The 14,635-nt window shown below is 35.7% G+C and overlaps 1 protein-coding gene across 1 annotated transcript; it reads left to right on the plus strand.

Moving 5' to 3' along the window:
• Positions 1–1,589: 1,589 nt before the first annotated feature.
• On the plus strand, positions 1,590–10,791 carry LOC106084463 (akirin). Its single transcript, XM_013248164.2, has 4 exons — positions 1,590–1,902; positions 3,991–4,514; positions 4,954–5,110; positions 9,492–10,791. Exons 2-4 carry the CDS (start codon positions 4,083–4,085, stop codon positions 9,500–9,502), a joined length of 600 nt encoding a protein of 199 aa, XP_013103618.1. The 5' UTR covers positions 1,590–1,902; positions 3,991–4,082; the 3' UTR covers positions 9,503–10,791.
• The last annotated feature ends 3,844 nt before the right edge of the window (positions 10,792–14,635 follow it).

Raw genomic sequence — 14,635 nt, forward strand, 5'->3', positions numbered from 1 at the left:
AAAATTGTACTCAGCTGTTTGCTGTACACTACCTGGGTGAATTTGTCTTGAAGTGCATAACCAGCTTTAAGCGCAGTATGCACCTCTGGCGTAATTTTCATTACCGGTACTGTTACCGAAAATTCGGCTTGCAGGAACGCAGCTCAAAAGTAAAGAGTTAGTGTCATTAGCCCAACTACAAAACTCTACCCCCAACGAAACTACCTTGAGTGGCAAATGCCGAATATTAAAATGTCAAAGTGGTTTTAGAAATACACTTTGTTTTACAACTTACTTTCTTCCAGGATTCACTAATAGAAGGTTAGGTCACATGTAAAAACATAAAGTGGATAGGCCCCATAAACATCATTAAGGATGTCAAATCTGACGATTGAAAATAGGAGAAAACGTAAACAAAGAATGAATGTAAAAAGAGAACAAGTTGACATCCTCAATGCCAAGTACTGTCAAATATTAAAAAAAAGTATATCGGCTGATCGCTTGGCTTAACCTTATTCAGTGAATCCTGACTTTCTTCTAGGCTCACAAATTTCTGGACCCTTCCTTATTGACATTTTAGTTTTTATTTGCATTGTAAATTTTCGGTTGCAGCCAACACATTTATGGCGTCACTGAAAAATAGTTGTGTAGAAAATAACGACAAACATCAATTTATAATTTGAGAGCTGCAAATTTATGCTGGGGTTTTTTCTCCAGTAGCAATTTGCCGCATCGAACAGATATTGTTTGAAAAGCAGTTGTTTTATACAAATAAGTTGAGAGAAAAAGACTGTTCTTACTTTTCTGCAATTTTTTTTTTTTTGGAAAAATTCGCGAAGAGACCTATTCGCATTATTTTTTACACGCGTGAGACAACCAAAACACAAACAAAAGTCAAACAACAACACACAACAAAGACAACAGCATTGAGGTACAGTTGATTGGTGCCCATTTCGTGATCATTTAATTAAAAATATTTACAATTAGTTGAAGCGAAATTTATTCTGAAGCAGTGAAATGTTTCTACTATTTTGCTCATAGAGCTAAAGATGTTCAATAACTACTGTATTTGGTTTTTCAGGCGAAAAGTTGAAGTCAGTACTAGGCTTTAGTACTTACCTTAGCACACAATTGGAAAGTTCTTTTTTGCTTTAAGCCTAGTACTGGCTTCATTCACAACGAAAATGCTTATTAAATTATTGCGAAATCCGACAGACTCTTATGTTTATCAGAACACAAACAAAAGTCTAACAACAATATACAACAAAGACAACAGTGTTGAAGCAGATGTTGATTCCGTCCATTTCGTAAGCATTTAATTATTGGGTTGCCCAAAAAGTATTTGCGAATTTTTCATATAGTCGGCGTTGACAAATTTTTTTACAGCTTGTGACTCTGTAATTGCATTCTTTCTTCTGTCAGTTTGTGCAAAATTTATCCTGATGCAGCGACATGTCGCTACAATTTTGCTCACAGAACTTAGTACCATTTGTACGGAATGTGTTCGCATTATCTTCGTCACCATTTTTTTATTGTGCGTTTTGACAGTTGTTTGTGTGAACAGTCGAAGTCAGTACTAGGCTTTACAATCACATTTTAGTACTTTTTCCATTTTCCATCTCTAACAACACTGCTGCCAACGTCTAGCAGTGAAATGAACTGAATAACTGATTTGTGTCGAAAAAATATCACATTATCTGGCAATTTTGGAGAACAAGAAAATATAGTGATACAATCAAATTAAACTTTAAAGAACAAGAGTTCCATTAAAAAAAATTACTAGTATTAGCAAAGAAGTGGCCTTTTTAAATTGAAGCAATTGCCCATGCGTGAGTGCAAGTGTATGTGTGACAAGACAAAATTTTTTGACCGTAGATAAAAAGAGTTTTTCTCAGATAAGAAGTTTTTATTCGGAAGAACAATGTAAGTTGGTTTTCTAAAACAAAGTCATACGTTTAAAATATTTCGAGGTTCTGCGAAATACCACATTTTTCGTTAGTTGCCTTCGACGTCTTCCATTTTGTTGGTTTTTTTTTTTGTTTTCTTTTGTTACTTATGGCATTGTCATTATGAATATAACATATGTGTTTGTGTGCGTGTGACCAATATGTGTAAAGTGGGAACAGTAGCTATCTTACAGTTGTCAACAAAAGAAAGCACTTTGTTTTCGAAAAAAATAGCATTCTGAAAAAGGTGCAATGTGAAGCACCAATTGTCAGCTAAGGCGAATGGCATTATCCACATCGAAAACATTGTTTCAAAACCTTAATAATTGATGCAATTCATATTTAAGTGAGATCAGATTTGGTATAAAGTTAAATTTGTATAGATATGGTGTTGTAGGATATTTTTCAATATCTCTTTTTTTTCCTTGTATGACAAATAATGTTTTTTACACCGATATTCACAAAACCTTGTGTAGATATGAAATAGCATTATTTGACAGATTTCCTTTTTAGAACTCTGAAATAATACTATTTAAGGCTTCATTTAGTTCTATGAATACGCCGTTACACACCATACGCTGTTACAATCACCCTCATTTTATAATTCATTCTGTTGGGTTATCAGGTGAAAACTTTCTTGTTACATGCACTGTAAGCAACTTGAAAATTGTTCCTTGAAAAGGAGACACCAAAACAATCAGTGTTTTAGAACAAAACTAGAGAGAGATAGATAGTAGTGTTATATGCGTTGTTGTTTTTACAATCGCCACAACCCTAGCTGATGCCCTACCTGGTGAGGTGAGGATTTTTAAAATCACTCTTGCCACCTGCTGCTAAAGGATGCTTTTGTGAAATGCATGTAGGCAAGGGCTGAGGAGTATGCAGTTTTGTTTGCTTTTTTAAATTTCAATTTAGTTCTCTATTTTATAAATTTTGTAAGAACATTATAAGGTCTAACAACTGCAGTATGCATCCAGTGGATGACACGCGGTTAAAACTTCTAATTTTTGCCATGGCTCTCTAGCAGGTGTATAGGCCTGAGTTGCCTCTCTTGCCCTTTCAGAAATGTTTGATTTGCAGTTTAATTTCCTGTCCAGCAAAACACCCAGGTATTTTGCGCTTTCAGTAAATGGAACATTCGCTCCTTCGAAGGAGACAGGTGTCACTGCAGGTAACTTGTATTCCCTTCTGAAAAGAACTACTTCTGTCTTACACGGTTTTACGCCTACACCACTTTCGGTATCTCTAAGAGTGCTGGGAAATTTTCCCAAACCGCCAAGCCATCAGCATACGCGATCACTTTTACATATTTTTGTTCCGGAGACAATAATATTGGGTTGCCCGTCTATCGAACTTTACCAACATCGATAAAATTTATAGCAACACAGGCAATTTCCAAACGTCTCTTTTTCAACAAATAATTTTAATTTTTGTTTAGAAATTGTAATTAAAACAAAATACATTTTTTAGTTAGTACCAACAGAATCAAAATGCTGTACACACTAATTTTTTGCTATTAAAATTCACATGCTGTGATCATAAGATTGTTGTGTTCTATCTTTCGTCTGCTTGATTCTGTTGAGTGCTGAGACTCAGGAACTCTGCGACTAAGATGGGGTGCGTCCACAGGGATCTGGGTCTGAGTTGAGTGGGTTTGGCTGGGCAGTTAAACTGGTGTCATGTATCGTGCGATCCCTGGTTACAATCGGGACATACATCTTGCACATCGGCATCAATGCTTGCTCTGTAGGAGTTGAGGCGGCTGCATCTGCCGGAACGTAATTGAGCCAGAACTACTCTGATTTGCCGGGGGAGGTCAATTTCCTAACTCATAAGATTGTAAAGTCTTGTTGTATGTGAAATCATAAAATAAATGAAATTAAGTTCGCATGGGTCCATATAGAGCAATTGAAAAAACCAAGTTTATTCCACGATTTGGATTAATAATCACAGCCAAAAAATATTAGAGATTTTATTTTTAAATTTTATATAGTTGTTCTTACTTGTTAGAAACCTACTTTAACTAAAAATGTTTAAGTAATTTATATGTTTTTTCTCCCTCTAGAATACTGTCATCGGCAATAATATCACACACAAGAGAAAGGAAAAAATACATTTGGTTTTCTTGGCACCAGCACTCTTGCACTTCTTTGAAAAATGGCTTGTGCTACACTAAAGCGCTCTTTAGATTGGGAATCAATAAACCAAAGACCTAACAAACGTCGACGTTGTAATCCATTCGGACAATCAACCAGCGGTTCTCCTTCACGTTCTGCATCTATACACGATGGACTTCCCGGATCAAACCCACAATCACCAAGCAGTCGCTTTGCCAGAGAACCTCAACCAAGTCCTTTTGCCGATGTAAATTTGTCAAAAATGTCACCAGACAAAATGTCACAAAATATCCGTGAAGAAATCAAACGACTGCACAGACGCAAACAATTGCCCTTTACATCGGCTGCTATCGAACGTATGCAAGACTCGGAGTCAAGCGGCTCTGAAATGGGACCCGATAGCCCCAGACGTCCTGACAGCCCCCCAAGTATGGTTCGTAACCCGGAAAAGGCATTATTTACATTTAAACAGGTGAGTATGGCTGTGATTTTTTAAATCGAAACGTGCTAAATCTGTTTCGCGGAAACAGTAGCGGATTTCAGCAGTGAGGTTTACCTCTGCTGTTATAATAGAAGGGCTACACAGTCTTTACGGGCAATTTAATTTCTTTCCTTAGCCGAATTTCGGTGTTCTACCTTTTACATGCATTCCGTTCGGATTCGGAATACTCCAATGGACAACTTTTGTGTGTGCACAAAGGTCGACCAATTTTTCCCTGCGTGTGTGTAGAGCACAGTCATTTTGTTCGTCGCCTTAGCTTATAATCTGCTTTATATTTGAACATAAAAATTTAAAGGCAATCGAAGTAAATAGTTGCTTTGAAAATGGCAAAAATTTTCATGTTTCAAACGCATGTGACTAACTGACGTGACTAATTTGAATTTTTTGAATCATTTTGTTTTTGTTTTAGGTGAAATTAATATGTGGACGTATGATAAAAGAACGTGAAGATGAATTGCGTGAAAAATATGAAGCTGTACTGACAACAAAACTTGCAGAGCAATATGACGCTTTCGTTAAATTTACTTATGATCAAATACAAAGACGTTATGAAGCTGCTCCAAGCTGTAAGTAATTAATTTTAGCACAAGTTTTAGTGTCAAGTAATCAAATATTTTTGAAAAAAAAAAAACAAGTTAAAACTGACTAAATTCGGCCGGGACGAATCTTGGATACCAAAATGGACACTACTTAAATTAGTTTATAATTGAATTATTTTGAACAATTAAGAGCGTGCTGAGTTCGGCCGGGCCGAATCCTATATACCCTCCACCGTGGATTGCATTTGTCGAGTTATATGCCCGGTATCCCTTTATATCAAGTTATGGTCCGACCACAAATGAATGCTGAACATTGTAGAAGTCATTGTGTAATATTTCTGTTCATTCGTATAAGAAGTGCGCCTTGTAGGGCCTCAAGAGACAAAATCGTGAGATAGGTTTATATGGGAGCTGTATCAAGCTATTGATCGATTCAGGCCATATTAGACACGTATGTTGAAGCTCACGAGAGAAGCCGTTGTGCAACATTTCTGCCAAATCGAATGAGAATTGCGCCCTCTAGAGGCTCTAGAAGTCAGGATCCCAGATCGGTTTATATGACAGCTATATCAGGTTATGTACCGACTTGAATCATACTTAGCACAGCTGTTGGAAGTCAAAACAAAACACCTCATGCAAAATTTCAGCCAAATCGGATGAGAATTGCGCGCTCTATTGGGTCAAAACGTTAAGATCCAAGAAGGGTTTCTATGACAGCAATATCTGATTATGCAATCCCATGGCAGCCGGTTGTATGTACCGGATTGACCCGATGAATTCCTTCATCGGCAAGGGCTGCCGCTTCAGTGTACCACACACTGCTACTACAACATGAACCGATTTGAATCATACTTAAAACAGTTGTTAGAAGTGATACCAAAATACTACGTACAAAATTTCAGTCAAATCGGACGAGAATTGCGCAATGACAGCAATACCTGATTATGAACCGATTTGGCAATCCCATGGCAGCCGGTTGTATGTACCGGATTGACCCGATGAATTCCTTCATCGGCAAGGGCTGCCGCCTCAGTGTACCACACACTGCTACTACAATAACAACAACATGGACCGATTTGAATCATACTTAAGACAGTTGTTGAAAGTGATACCAAAATACTACGTGCAAAATTTCAGTCAAATCGGACGAGAATTGCGCCCTTTAGAGGCACAAGAAGTCAGGACCCAAGATCGGCTTATAGGGCAGCTATATCAAAACATGAACCGATGTGAATCATACGAAGCGCAATTGTTGGAAGTGATACCAAAAAAAACACGTGAAAAATTTCAGTCAAATCGGGCGAAAATTGTGCCCTCTAGAGGCTCAAGAAGTTAAGACCCTAGATCGGTTTATATGGCAGCTATATCAAAACATGGACCGATTTGGCCCATTTACAATCCCAAATGACCTAAACTAATAAAAAGTATTTGTGCAAAATTTCAAGCAGCTAGCTTTAATCCTTCGAAAGTTAACGTGCTTTCGAACGGACGGACGGACATGGCTAGATCGACTTAAATTGACATGACATATGGAGCCTCAGATGCATATTTCGAGGTGTTACAAACAGAATGACGAAATTAGTATACCCCATCCTATGGTGGGTGGTATAAAAATCATATTGGAAGCAATCAGCTAAGATGCGTCCCATATCTACTTATTGATTTATCTAGTTGACATTTAGTTTGAGCGTTGAAAGTCACAAGTGCACATCATGTCCAAAACTCCGGCCAAATCGGATGAAAATTGAGGCTCCATTGAATCGGACAATCAGCTTATATGGGGGCAGTATGCTTTTAAAAACCTAAATCGATATGGGAGGCATAAGGGTACATAACGTACCAAATCGAATAAGTATTGGAGTTTTTTAGGATCTGAAGAAGTCAAATCGGATAATCGTTTTATATGTGTGATATATTTATCTGGGTGTAGTCCGGTGTGAGTTTTAAAGGACATAAATGTACTTTACACACCTTTTTTCATGCAAGTTAGGCGAAAAAGTAAGGCCTGTAAGTGCTCATCAAATCAAATCGGGGAATCAGTTAAGGTTCATTTTATTCATATAATAAAACAAAACAATGACCGACTCAAACAAGTTAACTATTCATTATGACTTAAAAACCAAAATGACTTAAAAACTTAATTTAAAAAAACGGCAAGAGCCGTTACCGTAGTCCAGCGTTCGAAGCCATCAATACAACTTCCAACAGATGCACAGAATCTTGTAGGTACCGCGGAAGTAGTGTAATTTGTGCAGACAGAAAATGTGCCATTACACAGAAAGACATGCATTGGGAAAAGTACAGCTACTAGGCAGGGTTGTAGAGCGCAGTACATGCGGTATTTGTATCATAGAAGCGAGGCGTTTTCGCAATCAATTAGGTAAAAGTACAACATACTAACATACGGCCCTTGAAACCTTCACACCTAATATGGCTGATGGGTAATTGTAACCAAAGAGAATGAGAAACAAACAAAAATTGTAAAATTTAATGATCTTGGCCCTAACAGACAAAAGAAAAAGTGCTGTTTTTCAAAATATTTTCGAGACTGCAAATTGCGACTGAAAAAAATCTCCAGTAGAAATTTGGAACTTTTCAAAAACAGTTCCATCGTAGGGTAGAGGTATTAACATGTGCGCCTATGACGCTGAACGCATGGGTTCGAATCCTGGCGAGAACATCCGAATAAATAAACATCCAGTGAGACAAACATCTCCATTCGCCTACAGATCAATATCTCAATATGAAACTTCCTTTAAACTACCTGTGCCCACATTTATTCTTTTTTTGGACTGTGTATGCTAAGCATTGGAAGGCCCTCATAGCTCAGAGATTAGCATGTCCGCCTATAATGCTGAATGCCGGGGACCGAATCCTGGCGAGGACAACAGAAAAAATGTTGAGTTGGTTTTCCCTTCCTAATGCTGGCGAAATTAGTTTGGTACTATGCTATGCATAGAAGCCATGTAAAAACTTCTACGGCACCCCGTTCGGAGTCGTCTATAAAAAGAAGGTACCTTATCATTGAGCTTAAACATAATTCCAAAAGCACTTATTGATATGAAAGAAGTTTGCCCCCTGTTTGACTGCAACATCTACTGGTTATTCCCTGCCAATGCTGGAGTCGTTTGTGAGGTACTGTACCATTTGATATAGCAGCCATATAAAAACTTCTCCACAAAGAGGTGCCGGCACGCCGTTCGAACTCGACTATGAATAGGGAGGTGCCGGAGGCACCACGTACAAAGATTAGAAATAAACTGACTGAGTTTTCAATGGCATCCCTTGCCGGGGTAACTCAGCTATCGATTTGAAACTTGGTTTAGAAGGATGGGGCTATATTCATTTTGTCATTCCGTTTGCAACACATCGAAATATCCATTTCCGATACTATACTACTACTATTATTATACTATTCTTGATCAGCGTAAAAAGCTTAGACGATCTAGCCATGTCCGTCCGTCTGTCTGTTGAAATCCCGCTACAGTCTTTAAAAATATAGATATTGAGCTGAAACCTTGCACAGATTCTTTCTTTGTCCATAAATGGCGGTGCAAGAAAGTTAAAAGTTCTTAGATTTAGGAAAAGGCGAATTGGAAATTTGGTCAACATGGCCGCTCTTTATCCGTTTGAGTGAAAGCTTCTGGCCCTTTTGCATATAGAATAGATAAAAGGGTTGCCAAGTTGACGAATATAAGCAAATCCGCGGGAAATAATGAATCTAAAGATACTTAAAACAATTTCAAAGATTAATTTCAATGTAATTCAGTTATGTATGTAATTCGATTATATATGTATGTACTTCATGTTAGGATAAGGATAGTTTTGTTGAACTGGTTTCAACAATGAGTCGTCGGCCATAGTATCCTGACCTGACCGACACCTGAAGAAGCGGTTATTGCGTTCAGAATGCATGTTTTTAGATACCTCAAAAGTGCGTAGTTTAGATCTTAATGGGGAATATTTTGATAAACAATAAAGCGATTTTCTATGGTTACTATTTGTTTTTGTGTCCGAAATAAAAAAAGGCAACCTTGTAGGCTTAATGACGTAAAAGTAGCAATTAGGCTCAATTAATCTTAGTGTATTATGATGGCAGGATTGTGTATGATGACAGAAAATTTGCAGTAAACATGTTTAAGCAAATTAAGTTATTTTGTTTAAGTTTTTCACAACTACGAACAGAGTACCCTGCTTAAGTGTCGAAATTCGACTGTGCCTTCGACAACCGGAAAAAGGGTGATGATAATGTACTAAAAGAAACGTCTTTTTCACTTGATGTTATTTTTGTGGGATGTTAGTGATGGTTTCATGGGAGAAAATAGGTGACTATTGCACATTAGTAGTCCATACATAAAATCCTTTACAAATTCCCTTTTTTTATATACATTTTTGTTTTCTCTTTTAGATCTATCGTAATTCTCGGACCTCAGGCGTACCAATTAGTTTCTTTTGTAGACGCTAAGGATATATTTTTTTTAAAGCCTTTGTCATTTACCGCCACACCTGTTTTACTTCTTACATTAAAGAAAAATTAACAACAACAAAATATCATAAAATTTCTCTCAAATTAAAAATAGATATATTTTGAAATAAGAAAAAAAAAACAACAACATAAATAATTAAGAATTAATTAAATAATTACAACAAAAAAATGACACCTCATTATACCTGCAGGTTAGAACATTAACAAACATATTTGCATACCAATTTATTTTTTAATATTAAAAACAAAAATCGCAAACAAAAAAAAAACATGAAATACAAAATTCTATACTGCTATGAAGCGAATAAAGTGAATTACAAATAAAAATAAAACAAAAATATATTACATACAAGAAAAATCACTAATAATTTATAAATTAGTAAATAACGTTAGTAATATTATCAAGCTAAAAAATACAACACGTGGATAAACAAAACATTATTCATCAATACCAGCGGCAGCATCAGCGTCAGCCCAGCCAAGTAGCCTAAACGCATAGCTCTCACATGCTACTACTACTACTTCCTTTGGTCCTTCTAAATATTGCATATGTAAACCGTAAACCACAAAATCTCTCGCAACCAACATCCCCCATCAAAAATTAACCAAATGTTCTAAAACTCGAAAGACAAATACCGCAACATAGTGCTGAAGATCGGCAGTTGGCATTAAAATGGAACGAAGCCCTGATTCCATTTACTCCCAATTTATATGTATAGCAGCATCAGCAGCAGCAAAAGAATTACACAGAATAAACCTCAAAACTCCACAAAACGAAAACAGAAGATTATAAAAATAGTTTTATAAAATCTAATTTATAAAAACCAACAACCAATAAAAAAGCTATAGGAAGAAATAAAACTATATATACACATTTAAAATAAAATATCATCAGAAATTCTATCACATATATTCTACTTATTCCCATTTTTCCACGTATGTTTTTTTTTACTTATTTTCAATTTTTTTTTTCAACAAGAAAAATGTTTTTTCTAAATTAATTAATATTGTCATAATATTTTTAATGTGGATTTTCGATTTAAGTTGGAGCGTAAGTCGAGGTTACACAAAGCTTTCATTTGCTTTCTTTGATTACCATTAGACTTATTATTATTATTAATAGTATCTTTTTTTTTTTGATAATTTGTAACTTAAAAACATTGATCTATTTTGTCGCATATTTAATTGTAAAAGAGAAATAAAAAACTTTTCTATACTTTAATGATTAGAAAAATGCCATTTTTTATAAATAAAAGAGAAAGTTTTAAAGAGAAATATATGAAAGGAATGTTTTTTTTTTTAATTTTAAATTGTTTTTTTTTCGTGTAGCACAGGTTAGTTTTTTCGTCAAATGGGCTGTACTTTTGAGTTCAATACCGACAAAAACCGGCAACGTGATAGCTGTGAGCACTACACAGGCCGGAACATTGAGGTCCGATCTGTGTTGCGGATAGTGGAATGCTCCATACGGAACGTAGCGTTTTTTTACTGATGGTCTCGCCAGGATTCGAACCCAGGCGTTCAGCGTCATAGGCGGACATGCTAACCTCTGTGCTACGGTGGCCTCTTTATAGAGCACACCTCCAATTTCGCTGAAATTTGATATGTAGATGTGGGTTGACCGCAGAAACACGAATACGAAGTCCTTTTTCGGGCAAAGGCCCTTGGGCCCCCGTTTGAGGGGAAGTTGTCCAACCTAAGCAATATGTGTATCAAATGAAAGTTATTCTTGGGTAGATTGGAATATGAAAAAACATGCGAAAAAAATTGGATCCTGGAAGGACCTACGAGGTCTTTAAAATTTGTCACCTTGTTAACAGAGGCAATATAGGTATCAAATGGAAGGAGTAGATTACGATAGATATGCAAAAAAAAAACGTTTACACTGATACTTAAAACCATTTTTAATTATCAAGAATAAATTGAAAAGATGGTGTAAAAAAACACTTCCTGGCGTCATCCCGCTGTTTACAAAACTATTGTATCTTTATGAATATATGGCAACCCTAACATATTTATCTTCTTGTATTTACTCTCTATAGTTGTCATTCTATTCCTTTTTCCTCATATTCTTCTTACACATATTTCCTCAATCGATCTTTTCTTTTCAATAAACCAATTGAAGTAAAGGCGCTATTACACGGCATGTACATGCCACTTTTTGTATTCACATGTAATCGAAAATGTTTGTCAATTTACATACGATTCATCATTTTTGTTATCACACCTGTTTGTTATTTTGGTATGAGCAAAAGCTGATTTTTTATGCGTAAAAATTGATAAAGTTGTGAGAAAGCTGGTTAAATCATAAATTTGTGAAAACAATTTAATTATGGGTTACTTCTATTCGACTGACAACAAAAACACCTGGTTTTTTATATTTTTTAGTCAGAAGAAATAGAGCACGCTCTAATCGAAAAATTTGGCATGTAGTTTTTTGATTTCCATGACGTTAGTTTCGTATGTATTACACGATATGTACAAACTCAACATGTGCTAAATTTCACATGTCATAAGACAACTATATGCCGTGTAATAGATCGTTAAGCAACACGAGTCTTTTAACCTATCAAAGGGTAGGTAAAAGAAGAGCTTTAACATATCAAAGACATAATAAAAACCAAATGATGATTAAGTAAGCTGGATATTTACAAATATCCGCTTACCTTACAGTTTAGTTAATCGGCTACAAACTCAAATATCGCGAAAAGCAAATATATTACCACAATATTTGCGTTTCTCGATATTTTTTGCCCATTACTTTTTAGATAAAAGATTTTTAAGCAAAAAAATAAAATTGTTATTTTATCATTGTTGTTTGTGTAAACGGTGAAAAACGAACATAGCAGGACAAATTATTTTGTTTTATTTTAGTATCACACAAAAGCCTTACGCTCAAATATATGTATTACAAAGCAGGATTCCTGAGCAAAATTATTTAATAATTTTACAATAAAATATCTATTAGCATACAAAATCTATATACATACTAAGAGAAAATTTCAAATCACGCTAAAAAAATAATTAACTAGAAGTTTCAAAATTGGCTCCCAGCCGTATTACCAGGATGCTCTTTTAAAACCCCAGTTTTTACACTGCTCATTTAATCCGGATTTAAGGCTCTTGTCAGATGATTTTATAAAGGGAACACAGATGATCGAGCCATTAAATCCGGATTTAAAGAGCATATGAAGAAGATAAGTTGTAAAACAAAGTTTATTTCTAAAACCACTTTAACATTCAATTTACGGCATTTGCCATTCAAGGTAGTTTCATTGAGGGAAGATTTTTGTTGTTGTAATAATGTCGCTACCTCTTAATTGTAGCATGTAGTCATCGTGTGAACGTCAAGGCGGATTTAAAAAGCTCGTCTCACGCGAACAGCTGTTAACAGCCGGCCGGGTTTGACGGTATTAAGATGTCAGATTTTTGTTTGCATTCTTTTTTGTTATCTCTTTCTCGCATATTCTTCGCTCATTCACGCACACGTATATACACAGGCACACGTATATACACAGGCACACGTATATACACAGGCACACGTATATACACACGCACACAAATTTGTTTGCGTGTGTTGGCAAAACGACGATCAGCTTGATGGCAAGATGGCGGATTGCACCATATGATTTGTGGTTGTTGTACAAATGAGATTACCTTTAATTTTTTCGCCATGTGTGTACGTATAAATTAGAGCTTTTGCCGAAAACAGTACATCATTTTTTTTTATTTTTTTAATATCCCTTACTTTTCTTCTCTGTTTATAGCTTAATTTTAGGCATAATGTGTTTCTCAATACCAATTTAGTAACCAATCATCGAAAAAATGAAATGATTTTTAATTTTCAGCCATGGCTGATGGTTATGTGTGCATGTGACGCATACACCTTAAGGTGAAGTTACGTAACTCGCGCACCACTTATGCGTACTTACGCGTGTATGTCAGAAAAAATTAATGATTTGAATATGTTTATTGTTCAAACATATTTTTGCACTCCGTAAATTCAAAAATTATTTTATTAAAATCATATTAAACCAAATCCTTGTCAATTTCCATTGAAATTAACTTTGGAAATGACATAAATAAGCTGATTTTTAGAAATTCGTGCGCAGCAAAAGGGGCATGGTATGTAACTCAACCAAAAGAACGCATGTGGCCGCATTAGATTGCTCAAGTACGCATAAGTTCTGCGCGTGGTATGTAACTTTAACGTTATTTTCACCAACACTATTACGATGACCACGCATCATGATGTGCCATGTAAACTGGCCATTCCAAATTGTCCGTTATAATTTTTTTTCGTTTAAAGTTGCGTCAACCCAAAAGGGAGGGTAGAAATTTGCACCTCAAAGGGTGTATTAAAATTTGACGAACAAGTCAGTTTACATTGAAATTTGTATGATATAGATTTGACTAAATCCAATAACAAATCCTGTCCCTTTACATTGCGTTTTTGGGGATTTAAGTTAAGTGTTCATGCATATACATGAATGCACATATCACACAATTCATGAAGTCATGATTTAGTGGCCAATGTAAACGTCCTTTTTATTGAGAAATTAAAAATTTAATTTTTTTTGCCTCGACAAACTGTCACTTGAATTGTAATGAGACATGATGACATGTTCGTTCACAATGTCGCTTAAAATGTAATGCATGATTTTCGCGAAAACTCTATGAAAATGTCATCAATGATTTGTATGAGCTGTCGGCTATATGTATTTAACGTTTTAACATGATCAGGCACCCTTCTTTTAAAACGTCTTGACGACGCGGCTAGTTGAGATATAGTACCAACATATAGCATGTATATGTGACACGAACATATATTACTATTTTCACTAATACCATGATCACGCATCATGATGTGCCGTGTATCCCCCGCTTAAGACCCGTAGTAAAGTTACATCTTGACGCATTATATCGATAACTATCAAGAACAGCTTTGGTAATCAGACTAGCATTAGAATGTTCATCCATGGGCTAGAGCACCTTGTTTGGGGTTTACTTAAATACTGTTTAGTCCAATATTTGCCGAGAGCAAATTCTTTGAAAAGTATGGTAAT

This window comes from Stomoxys calcitrans, chromosome 1 (genome assembly GCF_963082655.1).
Source record: "Stomoxys calcitrans chromosome 1, idStoCalc2.1, whole genome shotgun sequence".
Lineage (NCBI taxonomy): Eukaryota > Metazoa > Arthropoda > Insecta > Diptera > Muscidae > Stomoxys > Stomoxys calcitrans.

Bases quoted from the DNA above. Each gene is read 5' to 3' on its own strand.
- LOC106084463 (XM_013248164.2), top strand. From the start codon at position 4,083: ATGGCTTGTGCTACACTAAAGCGCTCTTTAGATTGGGAATCAATAAAC. The intron at 4,515-4,953 runs GTGAGTATGGCT...TTTTTGTTTTAG, and splicing joins CATTATTTACATTTAAACAG to GTGAAATTAATATGTGGACG.